The sequence below is a fragment of the Gracilinanus agilis genome, chromosome 2, assembly GCF_016433145.1.
Source record: "Gracilinanus agilis isolate LMUSP501 chromosome 2, AgileGrace, whole genome shotgun sequence".
NCBI lineage: Eukaryota > Metazoa > Chordata > Mammalia > Didelphimorphia > Didelphidae > Gracilinanus > Gracilinanus agilis.
Window position 1 is genome coordinate 458,001,707 of NC_058131.1, and position 19,231 is coordinate 458,020,937.

General features: G+C 40.1%; 1 protein-coding gene across 1 annotated transcript in view; it reads right to left on the reverse strand.

The window, feature by feature from the left end:
• Positions 1 to 19,231, reverse strand: part of PLEKHH1 (pleckstrin homology, MyTH4 and FERM domain containing H1) — a 74,509-nt gene that overhangs the window by 51,505 nt on the left and 3,773 nt on the right. Inside the window, exons 2-4 of the mRNA XM_044659957.1 lie at positions 8,679 to 8,741; positions 7,562 to 7,834; positions 5,442 to 5,478 (exon numbers count right to left, since the gene is read on the reverse strand). Coding sequence (XP_044515892.1) covers positions 5,442 to 5,478; positions 7,562 to 7,834; positions 8,679 to 8,741 — 373 coding nt within the window. The remainder of the gene's footprint in view (positions 1 to 5,441; positions 5,479 to 7,561; positions 7,835 to 8,678; positions 8,742 to 19,231) is intronic.

A 19,231-nucleotide genomic window follows, 5' to 3' on the forward strand; every position in this document is an offset into this window, starting at 1 on the left:
TTTTTTTTATTAGATTGAGCAGTACTTTGTCTATTTTATCTGTTTTTTCAAAGTACTAGCTTCTAGTCTTATTTATTAATTCAATAGTTCTTTTACTTTCGATTTTATTAATTTTTCCCTTGGTTTTTAGTATTTCTAATTTAGTTTTCATCTGGGGATTTTTAATTTGCTCGCTTTCTAGTTTTTTAAGTTGCATGACCAATTTGTTAATCTCTGCCCTCCCTAATTTGTTAATATATGCACTCAAGGGTATAAATTTCCCCCTGAGTACTGCCTTGGCCTTATCCCACAGAGTTTGGTAGGATGTCTCATCATTGTCATTTTCTTCAATGAAATTGTTGATTGTTTCTATGATTCCTTCTTTGACAAATTGGTTTTGGAGAATCATATTATTTAATTTCCAATTAGTTTTTGATTTGCCTGCCTAGGTGCCCTTACTAATTATTATTTTTATTGCATTATGATCTGAGAAGGTTACATTTATTATTTCTGCTCTTTTGCATTTGTTTGCAATGATTCTATGCCCTATAACATGGTCAATCTTTGTGAATGTGCCATGTGCAGCTGAAAAGAAGGTGTATTCCTTTTTGTCCCTATTTATTTTTCTCCACATATCATTTAAATCTAATTTTTCTAGGACTTCATTCACCTCTCTTACCTCTTTCTTATTTATTTTTTGATTTGATTTATCTAGATCTGACAGAGGAATATTTAGATCTCCCACTAGTATGGTTTTACTATCTATTTCCTTCTTAAGCTCTGCCAGTTTTTCCTTTATGAATCTGGATGCTATGCCACTTGGTGCATACATATTGAGCAGTGTTATTTCCTCATTGTTTATACCGCCTTTAATCAGGATGTAATGACCTTCCCTGTCTTTTTTAATCATATCTAGTTTTACTTTGGCTTTGTCAGAAATCAGAATAGCCACTCCTGCCTTCTTTTTCTCATTTGAGGCCCAAAAGATTTTCCTCAAGCCCTGAACCTTAAACCTGTGTATGTCCTCCCACCTCATATGTGTTTCTTGTAGACAACGTATGGTAGGATTTTGGTTTCTAATCCACTCTGCTATTTGCTTCTGTTTTATGAGCGAGTTCATCCCATTCACATTCAGAGTTATAATCATCAGTTGTGCATTTGCTAATATTTTCGTATCCTCCCCTATTCCTACCCCCTTTTTCTTATACTATTTCCTTTTAAACCAGTGGTTTGCTATTGAGCCGCTATCCCTTATCCCTTCCCTTGATTAACTTCCCTTTCTACCCCCTCCCTTATTTTCCCCCCTCTTTTTGTTTTTAAAGGCCTTATGAATTCCCTATCCCTTTTTCTCCCCTCCCTTTTTTTGACCTCCCCACTTCCCTGCTCCCCTTGGTTTATCCTTCTGACTTTCTCAGGAGGGTTAGATAAGAGTTTTATGTCCCAATGGATAGTATAGCTACTCTTCCCTCTCCGGGTTGATTACACTGAGAGTAAGGTTTGATTATTACCTCTTAATGCTCTCTTCCTCTCTTCTTATAATAGTATTTGTCCCCTCTCCTTCCCATGCCCTCTTTGTTTGTAATAGAATATCCTATTTTTCTTATTCACTCAAGTTTCTCTTGGTGTCCCCTGCTATTCACCCCCTCTTTCCCATCCCCCATGTCATCTTAGATTATTTAGTGTTCCACCCTCACCCTGTGAATTATTCTTCTTATTACTATAATAGTGAATACTATAATAGTGAATAGAGTTCAGTACAGAGAATTATACATAACATTTATCTACATAGGAATACAGATAATTAGATCTCACTGAGGCCCTTAAAAAGGAAAATTTAAAAATTATAAGTTTTCTTTCTTTCCCCTCTGTATCTTATTTACCTTTTCAGGTTTCTCTCGATTTTTGTGGTTCGATGTCAAACTTTCCATTTAGCCCTGGTCTTTTCTGTGCAAATACCTGGAATTCTTCAATTTTGTTGAATGCCCATACTTTCCCCTGGAAATATATAGTCAGTTTTGATGGGTAGTTGATCCGTGGTTGCAGGCCCAGCTCTCTTGCCTTTCTGAATATCATATTCCAAGCCTTGCAGTCTTTTAGCGTGGAGGCTGCCAGATCCTGTGTGATCCTGATTGGTGCTCCTTGATATTTGAATTGTCTCTTTCTGGCTTCTTGTAAGATTTTTTCTTTTGCTTGAAAGTTTTGAATTTGGCAATAATATTTCTAACCGATTTCTTCTCTGGGTCGAATGTAGTGGGTGTTCTATGAATCCTTTCGATGTCTATATTGCCCTCTTGTTGTAGGACTTCAGGGCAATTTTGCTGAATAATTTCTGTTAGTATGGAGTCCAGGTTTCTATTAATTTCTGGTTTCTCTGGAAGACCAATTATTCTCAAATTGTCTCTTCTAGACCGGTTTTCTTGGTCTGTCATTCTCTCATTGAGATATTTCATGATTCCTTCTATTTTTTCAGTCTTTTGACTTTGTTTTATTTGTTCTTGTTGTCTTGAGAGATCATTAGATTCTAATTGCTCAATTCTAGCCTTTAGGGATTGGTTTTCGGCTATAATCTTTTGGTTTTCGGCTATGATCTTTTGGTTTTCGGCTGTAATCTTCTGGTTTTCGGCTATAATCTTCTGGTATTCCTTTTCAATCTGGTCATTTCTGGTGTTCAATTTGCTTATCAGTTCATTTGGTTTCTGAGCCTCACTTTACAATTGCAAGATTCTACCTTTTAAACTGTTATTTTCTTGCCAGATCTCTTCCATTTTCCTCAAAATCTCAGTTTTGAACTCTTCCATAGCTTGTGAGGAGTTTTCCTTATTTGAGGAGGGTCCGGATGCTTGTTTGCTCTCCTCCTCTGTTTGCTCGGTTGTCTGTATTTTCTCTGTGTAAAAGTTGTCGAGTGTTAAAGACTTCTTTTTCTTGTTGTTAATCTTTCTCTTCTGAACTTCCTGAGACTGGGTATCCATTGTTAGCCCAGCAGCTTCTCAGCTTTATCCTCGCGCTCAGGGTCTGTCCGTGGTCTTTTGGCTCCTGAGGTCTGAGTTCTGGTTTTTTCCAAGGTCAAGCCCCCTGGTGGACCCCCTTGCTTGATCCTCTGCCGGAGGTTTCTTTACAAGTCTCAGGGAGCTGCTTCCACAGTCGTATACCTGTCTGCACTGGTTCCCCACTCAGGGTTTCAGAGCTTTAGCTCTTGGCTGTGTCTGCCTCCACCCACGCCTCCGCCCGCGCCTGTGCCCTGCTCCTGTGCTCAGAGTTCGTGTGTGTTCTTTAGCTTTTTGGGGTCCTAAATCTTGCTGCTCTTAGGAACAGGCCCTGGAGCTGCCAATGACTTCGATGGGTGCCCCAAACTTGCTCTATTTCTTTTTAGCTGGCTTCGGCGCTATAGGTGGTGTGTGGAGGGGGTGGGGGTGGGGTGGTTGCTCGGCCCGCGATTTAGTGAGAGCTGTTTTACCCCTTTATAGCATGGAAATGCCCCGATTCCACGTACCTTCCATGCTGTGCCCTGTTGTGGGGTCCCTCCGTTCGTCTGGACTTGTTTTTATGTCCCCTTGAGGAGTTTTGTGTGTTTCGGTCAGGAGAGGTTAAGAGCTGCTTCTTATTCTGACGCCATCTTAACCTGGAATTCTCTATTTACTCAGATTTTTAAAGGAACACATGACTTCTGCTTTCATTCACTTAATATTGTAGGAGGGAGAAAAGAGACATCATTCTCTAATCTTAAGAAACATGGGATGAAGGGCAACTAGGTAACACAGTGGAATCCCAGGCTTGGAATCAGAAGGACCTGTGTTTAAATCTGGCATCAGACACTTCCAAGCTGTGTGATGTTGGGTAAGTCATTTAACCCCCATTGCCTAGCCCTTACCACTCTTCTGTTTTAGAATTGATACTAAGATAGGAGGTAAGGGTTTTTAAAAAAATAGGATGAGAAAGTGGTATGATGGAAAGAGTCAAGTTGGAAGGATCTGGGTTTGAGTTCTGGTCCTGACACTAAATTTATGACCTTGAGCAAGTCCCTTAAGTTCTCTGGGGCCTCTGTTTGCTCCTCTTTAAAATAACAGTGCTGATACTTCCACCAGTCACTTCAAAGGCTTACTGCAAAGAAAAGACTAACATGCTATGGAAGTGTGAGCTAGATTTGTTTAGGAGAAGTGATATGGACAAAAATAGCTATAATACAGAAAATACGTGAAGAAATACATAATCAAAGGAATGTAGAATTTCAGAGAAGGGGGACATCACCTTCCACTGGGGACATCAGGGAATACTTTATGGAGGAAATGGTATTTGGCCTTGGAAGATGGGTAAGATTTTGGCATATGGTTGTGGGGGAGGTTGTTCTAGGCAAACAGCATGAACAAAGGTGAAGAGAAGCACTTGGTCACTAGAGTGCAGAATGGGTTATGGATAAAAAGTGAAAACTGGTCATGAAGCTATTGCAATAAGCCAAATGACAGGTGACAAGGGCCTGAAATGGGGTAAAAATTGAAAGAATGAGAAGGAGGATATGGGTTCTAGAGATAATGAAGAGAATCAAAAGGATCTGGCAATTTATTGGATATAAACCCAGAGAGGAGATAGTAACCAGGATGAAAAAACCAGTATAAAATGCTGCAGAGAGGATAAGAAGGATGGGGTTGAGATGACAGGCTTGCCAATTAAGAGATTAGTTAGTAGTTTCTGAGAGAGCAGTGTCAGGTTGAGTGATGAGACTGGAAACTAACCACCAAAGAGTTGAGAATTGAGAGGAAATGGAGGTGAGTAAAGAGTTCTTTCTAGGAATTTGTCTAAGAAGAAGAGGAGAGGTAAGGGGTAAAAGCATAAGGGGATGGTGGGCTCTATTGAATTTTTTTTTAGGATAGAGGTGACTTGAGCATGTTTGTAGTTAGGAAGAAAGGAACTAGTAGAGAGAGAGACTGAAAATTAGAGAGAAAGGAATCATTGTGGTAAGTGATCTGTTGAAGATTTATTTAGAACATTTAAAGAGGTTGGATTTGTTGAGGAGAAGAGTCATCTTTCCAGAGATTGGATGTGAAAATGGGGGATGATGTCAAGGGGCTCTGTATGTAAAAAAGGGAGCTCATAAAGAATGGCACTGTTTTTTTTTTCAGTGAAGCATAAGAAAGAATAGCTTCACCTTCACCTTCAAAGACTTTCTTAGAAGTTACATATTTAGAAATTCCTCAAGTCAAATCAAGTCAGCAAGCAAATATTAAGTACCTACTAAGTGTCAGACACCAAGCTAGGAGATAAAAAGAAAGGAAGAAACAGATTTACAAGGAAACAACATGTAAACAGTTATATACGAATGATACCCAGAGGACAAAGTGGATATAATCTCAGGGAAGGTACTAGTATTAGGTGAGACTGGGAAAGGCAGCAGGTAGGATTTGATCTGAGATTGGAAGGATGTCAGAGAAGCCAGGAGGTAGAGATGAGGAATGGGGGGAAGAATTAACCAGCAAAAATGCCTGTGACTGGAGATGGATATGTCTTCTGTAAGGAACAGCAAGGAGGGCACTAGATCAAAGAGTACCTGGAAGGGATTAAGGTATAAAAAAGACTGAAAAGGTAGGAAGGGACTTTAAAGGTTATGAAGTGCTTTAAAAGTCAGACAAAGGATTTTGTATTTAATCCTGGAAGTAAAAGGAAACCACTATAGTTTATTAAGAAGGGAGGTGATAAGATTGGACTCTACCTTTAGAAAGATCACTTAGGTAGCTGAGTGGAGGATGAACCAGAGTAAGGAGGGACTTGAGACCTTAAGACCAATTAATAGGCCTGTTTGTGTGTGTGTGTGTGTGTGTGTGTGTGTGTGTGTGTGTGTGTGTGTGTTGAGGTGATGAGAGCCTGCACCAGAGTAGTGACAGTGTCAGAGGAAATAGGGAGGCAAATATATGAAAGATGCTATAAAAGGAAAGTTAGCTGGAATTGGCAACTGTTTGGATAGGAGAGGTGAGACAGAGTGAGGAGTGGAAGGCTATGAGCCTGGGAGATTGGGATGATGGTGGTACCCTTAAAAGTACTAGGGAATTTAGGAGGAGAGAAAGATACAGAGAGAAAGATAATGAGTTCAGTTTTGGACTTGTTGAGTTTAGGATGCTTATAAAACATCTTGTTTATAAGACTAGGGGATTCCAGAGAGGTTAGGACTAGATAGATGAATCTGAGAATCATCTTCATAGTAATAATAGTTGAATCCATGGGTGCTAATGAGGCCACCAAGTGAAAAAAGCATAGAGGGAGAAGAAAGGAGTCTAGGACAAAGCCTCACAATTAGTTGGTGGCACCTAGGTGAAGATCTAGCAACAGAGACTGAAAAGGAGTGATTAAACAGGTAGGAGGAGAACCAGGAGAGAACAATGTCATGAAAACCAAAAGAGAAAAAAGTATCAAGGAAAAGAGAGTGATTAAAAGTATCAAAGGCTGCACAGAGGTCAAGAAAGGAGAGGATCCAGAAAAGGCTATTTGATTTGGAAATGAATATAACTGATAACTTTGGAGAGAGCAATTTCATTTGAATGATGAGGTAAGAAACCAGAAGGCAGGGTTAAGAGAATGAGAAGAAAGGAAGTGGAGGCACTTGTGGAGATAGTCTAAAAGGAGAAAATTTATAGGACATTTGATCCACCTATTCCCATGCTATTGAATACCATTTTTGAGGATGGGGGAGACAAGAACATTGTTGTAGCTAGCAAGGAAGCACAAGTTAATGGGGAGAGATGGAAGACTAGTGAGAGAGTGGATAGTGATAGAGAGGCAGTCTTCAGGAGAAAATGGGATGGAATGGGGTCACTTGTACACGTAGAGGGGTTTGCCTTAGCAAGAAGTACTACCTTTTGGAGGGATTAAATGATTTGTCCCGAGTCACATAGCTAGTAAGAGTCCAAGACAGGATTCAAACTCAAGATTCACTGAATCCAGGTTCATTAATCTATCTACTATGCCACATAGCTGACATTCTCAAGCTTAGGGTGCTATGATGCTGATATAATAGTTGTAGTTAAATGTCCATAGAATGACTCTGAACTTCTCTCTTGAGACCTCTTACTTGCCCTGGGGAAGCTCCCTTTCAAAGACAGGGCTTCTTAACATTTTTTTTTTGTTGTTGTGGACTCCTTAGGCAGTCTGGTGAAGCCAAAGCACCTCTCCTCAGAGTGTTTTAAACTGCATGAAATAAATGCATAGTATTATAAAGAAAACTATATTGAAATAAAGTTGTCAAAATATTTTATTTTTAAAACCCTTACCTTCCGTCTTCGAGTCAATACTGTGTATTGGCTCCAAGGCAGAAGAGTGGTGAGGGTAGGCAATGGGGGTCAAGTGACTTGCCCAGGGTCACACAGCAAAATATTTTTTTAAACACCAAGAGTTTAGATCTTATTCTCCATTCACCCAGGCTCCCTGACAATCTGTCAAACTCACTTGCCCAAGAGGGTTGCTATGTTTCTTCTTCTTCTTTTTTAAACTCTTACCTTCTATCTTTGCATTGCTTCTAAGGCAGAAAAGCAGTAAGGGCTAGGCAGTGGGGGTTAAGTGACTTGCTCAGTCATACTGCTAGGAAGTATCTGAGGCTACATTTGAACTCAGGATCTCCCATCTCCAGGCCTGGCTCTCCATTCACTAAGCCACCTACCTGCTTCTCATGCAAATAGTTGTGCTTTGTTTTTAGGCTAGAGTTCCTCTTTAGGGTTCCCTTTACCTGCTTCTCCACTTGTGCCTGCAGGTGGCTAATGATCTCCTCTTTCCCTCGAATGGTCTCCAGTAGCTCCTGGTACTTTTGGTGCAGGTTGCCTTCAGGCTCAATGCTCTTCACACTGACCAGTCTGATCTTCTCCTCCATTGCACCCACCTAAAAAGGGGTATCTCTCTCATGGGATAAAGAATGGTTAAAGGAGGCAAATAAAAGAGGGACAGGCAAAGTGGAATAGGATCTTAACTTATGCTTCAGGCACAGCCCCTATTTGGGGATCTACGTAGTTCTTGCCCAAGGATGACTTCCTGTGTTGGCAAACCCAGGGCACTCCTGCCTCTGTGTGCCAGAGGGGGCTGCTCTCCTCCCCCTCTCCACCATGCCTGAGGACATTTTTCACATGTCTTGCCTCTCTACCCAGCAGCCCAATACAAGCACTTTCTCCCTCTCCTGTCTAGGGTAATGGGTGGGGGTGATCACAGGTGGCTTGAGGGTGCAATTTGGGCACATGGTCTCTAAAAGTTTTGCCATCACTGGTTAGACAATCAGTTGATTGATCAGTCATTTATTAAGTACCTATGTAGGCACTGAAAAGACCTGGTTAAACAGATAAGCCCTTGAAGGAAAATATGGAAGAAATTCACATGAATTATTTTAATTAATAGTTTTGGAGGGGAAGGAGGCATATGTGGAACAATGTGCTGGTGACCACAGAGGGATGGTGGGGAGGCATCTTCTCTGCTCTCCATCCCTCTTGCACAGAAGCTCCCTTGCCCCACAAAGCCCCGCCGATAGAAGGTATGCTCCAGGCATATACTTAGCCATGAGCTTTTGAGAGTCTGATACCATTAGACTACCTAGTTGTCTTTGCCCTCTAAGGAGACCTATTACTATCTCATGCCTACCTAAGGGAGTCCCAAGTAAGCAGCATCAGGGAAGGCCAGAGATCAAAGCCCTCTGCTCCCTGCCTTCCTTCTCCTCATATACCTCCAACAGCCCTTACCTGAGTTTCTGCATCTTCTGCTCTGTGCTCAGCTTCCAAGAGCCTTTGCTCCAACTCTTGCATCTGTAAAGCCGAAAGGAAAGGGAGTAGGTGGCAGCACAGAACCTCTAAAGTGCAAGAACTGACCCCTGTGGAATGAGGCAGCATGGTGTAATGGAAAGAACACTGGATTTGGAAGTTCTAAAAACCTAGGTTTGAACCCTGGCTCTGCTATTTATTAGCTCCGTGACATTGGGCAGGTTGCCTAACTTCTCTGATGTTGGTATTAGCTTTTTTCACAAGTCTGTCTCAAGGAAGGTGTTTAATAAACCCTAAATCTTCATTTTATTTCCAACTCCGATGCTGGAAAAGATTGAAGACAAAAGAGAAAGGAGGCAGCAGAGGATGAGATGAATAGACAGGGTCATGGAAACAACAAATATGAGCCTGGACAGAGCTTGGGAGATAGTGAAGGATAGAAGGGTCTGGTGTCCTATAGTCCACAGGGTCATGAAGAGTTAGATGTTAGTTACTAAACAACCACTACAACAAAAAATCATTATGTTACTAGGCTATTTTTAAAAAATAATATTCTATTCCCCCATTACACGAAAAAAAAAAAACAATTTGTAACATTCATTTAAAAAAAAAACTTTTAAGTTCTAAATTCTCTCTTTTCTGACCCTCCTTCCCTCACCCCCCCCCAGGTAGCAAGTAATCTGATATAGATTTTACATGTGTAATCGTGTAAAACATTTTTCCATATTTAACTGAGCTATATTTATTCGTCCTCCAAGGTCTTCCTTCAGTGACTAATGATAATGATCATAATAATTTTGTTTTTAGTCATGTCCAACTCTTCATGACCCTATGGACCATACTGCTGCCTGGAATTTTCTTGACAATGATACCGGAGTAGTTTGCCATTCTCTTCTCTAATGGATTAAGGCAAACAGAGGCTAAGTGACTTGTTCAGGGACACACAGCTATTAAGTTTCTGAGACCAGATTTGAACTTGGGTTTTTCTGACTCTAGGCTCTGTTTCGTTCTTTAAAAGAAAAAAAAAAGAATGGGGGCAGCTGGGTGGCTCAGTGGATTAAGAGTCAAGCTTAGAGTCTGGATGTCCTAGGTTCAAATCTGGTCTCAGACTCTTCCTAGCTGTGTGACCCTGGGCAAGTCACTTAACCCTCATTGTCTAGTCTTTATCGCTCTTTTGCCTTGGAACCACCACACAGTATTGATTCTAAGACGGAAGGTAAGGGTTGAAAAAAAAAGAAAAAAGAAAAAGAAAGTCCATTATTTCAAAATCAAGTTCCCTGTTAGAACTGTCCTGGGTCAATTAACCTTTTGCACTTTACTTAGCCTTCTTGCTGGCTGGCTTGGCTTGGATGAAAGACTTTGGGGACTTTTCACAGTTTTCTTGAATACTTTAGAGGCCTCAAGTTTCTTTCCCTTGCTTTTGGGTTCATCATTGACCATGTCCAACTCCCTAGACACCTTAGACCAGGAAGTAGAAGGCTTAAAGCCCACACCCAACCCTGAGCCCTCTAGTCGCATCCTGTCTCCTACCCCCAACAAAAAGTGATTGTTCAGAATGATAATAATAATAGCTAATACTTATATAATAGCACTTGCTATGTGCCTCAGCACTTATGCTTTTCAATTTTTATCCCATTTATCCTCAGAACAATCCTAGAGGAAGGTGCTGTTATCATTCCCATTTTACAGATGAGGAAACTGAGGCAAATTGAGGTTAAGTAACTTGTTCACGGTCACACAAGCTAGTCTGAGGTGAAATTTGAATTCAAGTCTTCCTGACTTCAAGTTGGGCACTCTCTCCACAGTGCTATCTAGCTGGAGATGACATTGAGTCCTCAAAAGTGCAAAGTGCAAACTCTGGCAGGATCTCCCGAGCAGAAAAGGCTTCAGCCTCAAACTTAGCACCAGGCAGTTCTCCCTTCATCTGAGACCTCGTTGAGTGAATACAGAAAGGCTCATCAGCAATGAATCGGCTACTAGGGAGTAAAAGTTTCTGGACACAGTAAGGACACAGCCTGTTGGGGCATGAAGGAAAGCAGTGGACTCTTCATCAGTGGTGGCAGTACCCACCCTAACAGAAGCAAAGATTCTTCAAGTATTGGATTTGTAATTCTGATTAAGGCCTGGAATCTTTGGCTACTGGGCAATGCTGCCCTGGAAGGGCTGGTCTAGTTCAATGCTCAGGGCTCATTCTCTCCAGCCATCATCTCTGGAGATCTAGCCTTTTCTATGGTGACTGAGCCAAGTGTTCCTTTCTCCCCCTAGCCTGGGTCCCTGATCTCCTAGGAATCAGTGAGCTGTTCAGCCCTTCTGCACTTCCTAGTTCCTCTGCCTCCTCATACCTTTCAGAATAAAGCTTGCTTTCTCAGGGAGAACCGTGATTGGGGAGGAGAGTCTGAGTGTATAAGCTAGAACTGGAGAGGCATGAAGGTCCCTCTCCACCTGAGCCAGCCCCTCTTTTACTGGAGTCCACTGAGGGATTAAATACTTGCTTCCCTATCAGAGAAAAGTTGTAGATGGAGTAAGGATCCTAAACAACCAGGGGGAAGGAAATATTCCTGAGCTTATATCTAGAAATGTCGCTTTTGCCTATAACAATGGTATTTTAAAATACATATATGGGGGGAAGCTGGGTGGCTCAGTGGATTGGGAGACAAGCCTAGAGACAGGTCCTAGGTTCAAAGCTGGCCTCAGACACTTCCTACTGTGTGACCCTGGGCAAGTCACTTAACTAGCATTGCCTAACCCTTACTGCTCTTCTGCCTTAGAGCTAATACACAGTATTGATTCTAAGGCGGAAGGTAAGGGTTTAAAAAAATACATATATGCATATATATATTTTAATTTATTTTGTTAAATATTTCCCAATTCCATGAAAAAATTTAACATTCATTTTTAAAACTCAAAAGATCCAAATTCATTCTGTCCCACCCATTAAGAAAGCAAGCAACATATCAATTATGTATGTGAAGTCATACAAAACACTTACATATATAACATGTATGACACACACACACACACATATAAAACCTTAAAAAGCAGTATTTTTCAAACACTTGTATTTATCTTCCCTTTATCTACTTCTGCAAAAGGCCCTCACAACCCTGTCTGTGAGATGGGGGTTATTGTGACTGGCCTTTGAAATAGCTCCATTGCTTTCTTCCTTCTTTCTGGTTTTGGTTCTTTTCATGACTCCCCCAGCTTCAATAACTCCTCACACTGAGGTTACTACTATCTTTAAGCAGAGATAGAATCTTGACCATCGGAAAATGTCCATCTAAGTGTCATCTGGAAAGAGTTAAATGCCATAGCTGGAGAGAGATTCTGGAGAGGCAGGGACAGAAAGTATTAAGAGAACTTTTCCCCCCTTAATTAAGAAACCAAGTTAACTTGTCAGCTAGAAAGAATGCAAAAAAGCATTTTGAAAGAACTGAGTTTTAACTCATTTTGCAGAGAAAACATTTGAAGAGAATGTCATTCTTTGAGAACTGAATACTAGAACTGTGGTTTCGGTGTTTGGGTAAGAGTCAGTACCTGTACTTGGGAAGGAAGGAAGGAAGAGCGAAAGAGAAATAGAGTGAGAGAGAGAGAAAGAGAGAAAAAGAGAAAGAGAAAAAGAGAGAAAGAAAGATGGGGAGGAGGAGAAGAAGAAGAAAGAAAAAAGGAAGAGAAGGAGAAAGAGAAAGGAACAAAGGAAGGAAGGAAAAAACCTTGGGCTTTTCCTGATGTCGGTCCCAGAACAAACCTGATTTGTATGTGTAGCCCATGGTTAAAAAAGGGTTACTTTGGTTGTGATTTTTCTCAGAGCTGATATGTTGTTGAAATATTTAAATAAGTCTTCTCATTATCTGTTACACTGTTAATAGTCAGTAACATTAATGTTTGTTTAATCTTGTAAGACTAGACTAGTATTTGATACTGAAAGAAGAGCAAAGTTTATGGGAAAAGAGGTTTCTCTTTTTTATTTTCTATGGTCAGCATTCAGAGCTAATTAATTAGCAAGAAAGATAATAATTTCTATCTATTTGTGAAGAAATATTAGAAAAACATTTTGATTGCCTTAGAACCCAGTTTGAGAATTAGTAAGGAAATAAGTTGCAATTCAAGAAAGGTATGGGTTGGTATGGTTGTCAACAAATACACAGTATAGTCACTCCACATATGTTACAAAAGAATTACACGATTTTAGAACTGGAAGGAACCTTTGAGGTCATTTATTATAAGGTGTTTATTTTAGAGATAGGAAAACCAGAGAAATTTAATGACTTGTCCAACATTCAACACAGGTGATAAGGACCAGAACCAGGCCCAGAACTAAGGTTTTTGGTTCCCATTTCACATTCAGATCCAGATTCAGGGATCAAAATAGGTTCAAGGTATTTCTCTCTCTCTCTCTCTCTCTCTCTCTCTCTCTCTCTCTCTCTCTCTCTCTCTCTCTCTCTCTCTCTCTCTCTCTCTCTCCTTCCTTCCTTCCTTCCTTCCTTCCTTCCTTCCTTCCTTCCTTCGTGTCTTTCTGAACTGAAGTATATTATATTATTATATTATATTAGAATAGGCTTTAAAACCTTTTTGGCAATAGAATGCCATCAGGATCAAGAATGACATAGGACTGGACTATACTCTCCAATCCATTCCTGGTTCAGGCCAGGGACTGGGCCAGATTTTGGACTGGTTTTTGGAGGGATCCAGGGAGATCTTTTCTGGTTTCTGATTCCTGACCCAGCATCCTTTCCACTATACTACATGGCTTCCTATGTTTCAAAGCCTGGAGGATAACTCAGTCACAGCATCAGCACAATTCCTCTTCAAGCCTGCTTCACATAAATGTTTTTAAATTACATGTAGGAGTAGCTGGGTGGCTCAGTAGATAAAAAGTCTTTTGCTTTGGAACAGATAATTAGTTTTAATTCTAAGACAAAATGGAAGGGTTCAAGAAAAACAAAAAGAATTATATGCAGAATGAGAGTCTGTCAACTCTGATTTATACCTTAGAAATGTCCCTAGGGGCAGTGTCCTTTTCTATTAGGTCTATAGGAATCAATGAAGAGAAGTGGAGAGAATCATGCTAAGGAATGTGGTACTAGGTTAAAAAATGGCACACAGGTATTTATTTGATTTTTGCACTAGTACTAGAAATATGATCACTCACTATAGCCAACTGTTGTCCCATTTGCAGCAACGGAAAACACAAGATGGAGATAGAGGCAGGGAGGTGCTGCAGTGGACAGAGTGCCTGGCCTGGAGTCAGAAAGACTCATCTTCCTGAGCTCAAATCTAGCCTCAGACACTTACTAGCTGAGTGATCCTCGGCAAGTCACAAGTTTGCCTCTGTTTCCTCTTCGGTAAAATGAGTTGGAGAAGGAAATGACAATTATCTTTGCCAAGAAAACCCCAAATGGGAAGAGTCAGGCACGGCTGGATAACAACCAACAGACACCAGACAAGGCAAATGAGTTTCTAAACCAAATTGTTTATAACTAGGGATGGTAAACTATATATTCCCCCCACCCCATCTCTCTATAGGTTGGCCTGCAGCTATTTTCTTGGAGTTTCCAGGCATAGCACGACAGTTTTCTTGTCCACTTGACAAGAGAATTTAGCTACTTATGTGGCTAAGGGTAGAATACAAGTACTGACTTCCACCTCCCCCTCCCTGCTTGCTACTCCTCTTTCTCTTTGGCATGTGGTAAAGTTGTTATCCTGTACTGTAGAGATCTTGACCTTCAGGCAGTTGCTATGCTGTTATCAGGAGATAACATTACAAGGCGATATTATGACTATGAGCATTTTTTAATTAACAATATGAAAAATATAATCAGGGGAGGCTTTGTGGTTCCTGGCAAAATTCTTACAAGCTCCTGAGATGAAGTAGCTTTAGGATATTCACCTTGAATCCACTGATGCCCATATTTTTTACTGTAGCTCTAAGAACATAGCATGACTACCTATGAGCCATAGTGTATTTCTGTTGCTTAATTAACTTAATCTGGTGGGAAGAATGGTTCTTTCTATTGTATAGGTAGAGAAACCAAGACACAGAGCAGGAAAGAATGCCAATAAAAGAACCTGTGGGCATAGCTTAGTATTTTCTTTCTATTTAGATCCAGTGAACAACTGGACAACATGAAGGAGCTGACAGGTGGAATATGTCATTGGTGAGGTTATTTTGATCTGTCTACTAAACGTGACCAGTTGAGACTCAAAGTTAGCACATCTTTAGTATCCCAGGATTTCAGGCTTGTAGGGACCTTAGAGATAAAAAGGAGTTTAACATCTTCATTTATTATTAGATATGGAAACTGAGACCCAGAAAGTAGAGGTCTTGTCCAGGATCACTCAGCAAGTTAGTGGTAGACCAGGACTAAAATAGAGATTTTTTTTTAAATTTCCAGCTCAAGGCTCTTTCTACAATTTCACATTTTTTTCTATATCATTTTAAGGTTTTCAAGGACATTATAGTACTTTTTTCTCAGAGGATCAATTCTACTCATGCTTACATCAAGGAGTACATATGAAACCCTTCAGGGAGAAGGTGCTAACCATCTCTGATCTAGCTATCTTACACCTACATAAGGGCTGTCTTGTAAAGTTTTCCTTAGGGAAGTGTCCTTAGCTGCTCTTTTAGCCCAGACCTTTGTGAGTTAGGGAGATACTAGCCAAAGTGCTATTAGGTTAAGGACAGCAGACAGGGATCTGCTTTCATCTGCTTCATCACCTCACTTATGAATCAATAAGCAAACTCTCACTCCAATAGCTGGTTACACTGACATTGTAAAGTGCACTTGGCACCAACCTGGCACTTAACTCATCATGCCCAGTTCCAAAAAGAAAGCCTCAGCACTATATCAGATGACACTGCAAAATAATAGCCAGTCACAGAAGGGTAAAGAAGGTCATTCTAAGGTTAGAATGGCAGACTGGAGTCAAGTGAGGGGACTGAAGGCATTAGAACAGTTAAGGGTAGTGGGAATTGAGTGAACCAGACTGACTCCATCTTATGACCCAATTTTAAAGCTAGCTCAGTTTCCTTTCTGTTCAATGATGAGTCTAGTCCAATTTCTGTCCTGTGAGAAAATTGTATTCAATTGTGGGAATTGTGAGAGTTCTTTGTTGCATTGTTTGAACCTAGCCCTGCATGGCTGGGAAACTAGATCACCTCTCCCTATTGCTTAGAGATCCATAACTAAGGACCTAGTCAGTGATGGCAAACCTTTTAGAGAATGAGTGCTCAAACTGTAACCCTCATGCTTCTTGTGATCCCTCTACCTTACCCCAAACAGGGGAGGGAGGAAGCGCTTCCACTGGGCTGATGGACAGAGGGAAGGATCATATGAGAAAAGTCCTCAGGCACACATGGAAAGGGAAGGGAACTCTATAGTACATGTGCCATAGGTTTGCCAACACAGACCTCAGTTATGATGACTAGAAACATGGTCAGTTCTGAAGACTGATGCAAAGACTTTTCTCACAGTTATAAATCTCAAGCAACTCATATATCTATCTGAAAACTGGCCCCATACTGGTTAATGTTAGTGTTCCCATTTTTTTTATTGAATACAGACACATGGGGAATAGGATATCTCTTTTTTTGGTTTGAGGGAATTGTATCTATTTGCTTTCCCCCTTCCAATTAGGAAAGGTCCCTAATCTTTCTTCCAATTAGAAATCAGTTTATTAACTCTGTATCCTGCTTAGCTGCTTAAAAAAATTAATTGGTCCTATATGATGAATTGTTTAATGTATAAAAATGTCTCCCCTCATATTCAGGGTCCAACCTTAGGCTAAGGAGGTTTGGTCCTGATATGTTATACAATTGACATGTATTGCTTAATAAACTGATATGCTGGGGAGCTTAAATCCTTGTTTCTGAGCTCATTTTATCTTTTACCCACCACACAAGGTACATGGATTCTATCTGTAGATCCCTGCCTGTGGAAGGCTGAAGTAACCTGAGGCAAATTCTAAGTTTCTCTCCATGCCTGGATTTTTTCCATTTTTAAATAATTCTTATTATCTACTTTCTCACAAGAATGATGAGATAACATATGTAATTTTACAGGTACAGGTATTATCCTACTTATACAAAGAAAGCAAAGGGCAACTTACCAGTAATGGTTACAAACCTCTCATTGCTCCAAAAGTGGTGATATCTTTTCACCAATTCAACCATATTGCTTTTCCTCATCTCCCTTGTGTCCTACATTTGTAGGACAGTGGACTGGAGTTAGGGATGTAATTTGGAGCCATGCAACAAAGCAAAACTAACTGAATTGATTCTTTAATCTTGGCCTGTTTAGCTTGGTGTTCTCTTCATCTGATCCAAGTCAGCTATTGACTACACATTAAAAAAAAAAAAAAAAACCTAAAGTATCTTCAGCAAGTTCCAAAGAATCAATATTGTTAAAGGGGTTAGCATATGAGCATTAAAGCAAGATTAGGTAAAAATGGCTCTGATTTGAAATGTCCTAATTTAGAAGACATGTTCCATTCAATCATTTAACTCCTAGATTTGTTTTTAAAAACAATTAGTTATATAAATTCCAGTAGGGTGACAAGATTTAGACCTAGGAAAGACACTGGTAATTATCTAAGTGAACTTCCTCATTGGGAGGGATCTGAGAGAAGTAAAACATAGTCACATGGGTGTAAATAAGCAGAACTGGAATTCAAACCCAGTTCCTGACTCTAGAACCCAGTATTCTCTTTTCTATATATTGTGATTTTCTCTTCTAGAAATATGCTACTAGGCTCTAGTGTCAGCAAAGTATTTCCAAGAATCAGAGAATTTCAGGGCTAGAAATTCTCAGTTGACCATTCAGTACAACTAATGCTTCAAAATAATCCCAGCTACATGATAACCAATAAGTGGTCCTTTGGTCAATTTCCACTGAGGCCATATTGACTGAGGGAGTTTATCATTCTATTTGGAGTAAGAAGGTTTGGGTTCAAAATCTAGCTCTGCCTCTTGGTCATTTACAAGAATTTGGGAAAGTAATTTACAATTTTTAAGCCTTCAGTTCCTCATTTGTGAAATGTAACTAATAATATTTGTATGCCCTGCCTCACTGAGTTGCTGCGATGCTCAAGATGATGTACGTAAAACGCTTTGTAACTCGAAAGTTGCCATATAATTGCATATATATGTATATATACACACTATAATATTCTATGTATTACATACCTGAACATGTATGTTCTCTATATATAGTATATAGAGGGAGAGAGAGAGAATGTGGAAGGTAGATAATACAAGCCTTGCTCTCTACTTAGAGAGGGTAACTGACTGAAATAACTGACCTAAAGTCTCATAGTGAGTAAAAATTGAGACAAACCCCCAAATTAAGATTTCTAATAGGTAAACTGTCTTGCCTCTCAGATCTATACTCTTAGAGTAGACAGAATGGTACCAGTGGCAAAAACTCACACTAGGTCTTTCAAAAAGAGGCAGAGAAATTGTAGCTATCATTGAACAAAGCTATGAATCTATTTACTTCTTCAATGACATGGATTACTATGACATATTCCTTGAAGTGGAGGGAGAAAGGACAGTCCTGACTGCCATTGTAATTTGGTCCACAGAAAAAAAATGAATAGGGGTAGCTGGAAGCAATGGAGAATAATTGTGCTGAATTTGGAGTGGGAAGACTTGGGTTCAAACCTGGCTCTGCTACTGCTTAGACCCTGGGTAAGATACATAACCCCTCTGAGGTCTCAATTTCCTAATTGGTGGACTAAATAGTCTCTAAGATACCTTCTGGATTTATGATCCTCAGATCTAGGTGGTAGCTGTAGGGAAATCTACAGCCACAGAGACAGAAAACCTTGGAAAGTTAAGTAGTTCTCCTTATACTTATCCACTTGCATAAAAAAATAAAAAAAGAGTCCAGTCTCTCATTGTAGGATCCTCTTCACTATTCTTCAATATTAATGTTATTTTCACTATCTCAACATTATTAATACACACAAGCCACCACTGGGGGAAGGACACATGGCAGCCATGGGGCTTTGTCTCTAATGTTATTTTTACAATAATTGTCATTTCATCTCTCTGCCATTTAAAACTTGAAGACACTTGAAGTCATCCAGTCCAACTATCACATTTTACAAATAAGGAAACTGAGGCTCAGAGAGGGTAATCCTGGATTGGGACCCAGGACCTCCACTCCAGATCCACTTTTTTCTGTTGCATTCAGCTACCTCTGTAAACAGGGCTTAGGGAATTGGGACAGAATTATCTGTTTCTAAGCTTGGCCAATTCCTTCAAAGTTTTCAGAGGTTCTTAGAAGGTATCAGATCACAATTTGAGATGGTTTCATGGGAACCGATAAGCTTTTTTTTTTTTTTTTTTTTTTTAAATCCTGGCCAGATTGTCAGCCAGAAAAGCCATTGGGTGAAAGATAGAGCCTTCTGTTACCACAGTAACATAATCCATAATCCTTACTCTTACTTCTCTCCCCTTCCTCTCATAGCAGCTAGAGAATAAGAAAGGTGTGTGTGTGTGTGTGTGTGTGTGTGTGTGTGTGTGTGTGTGTGTG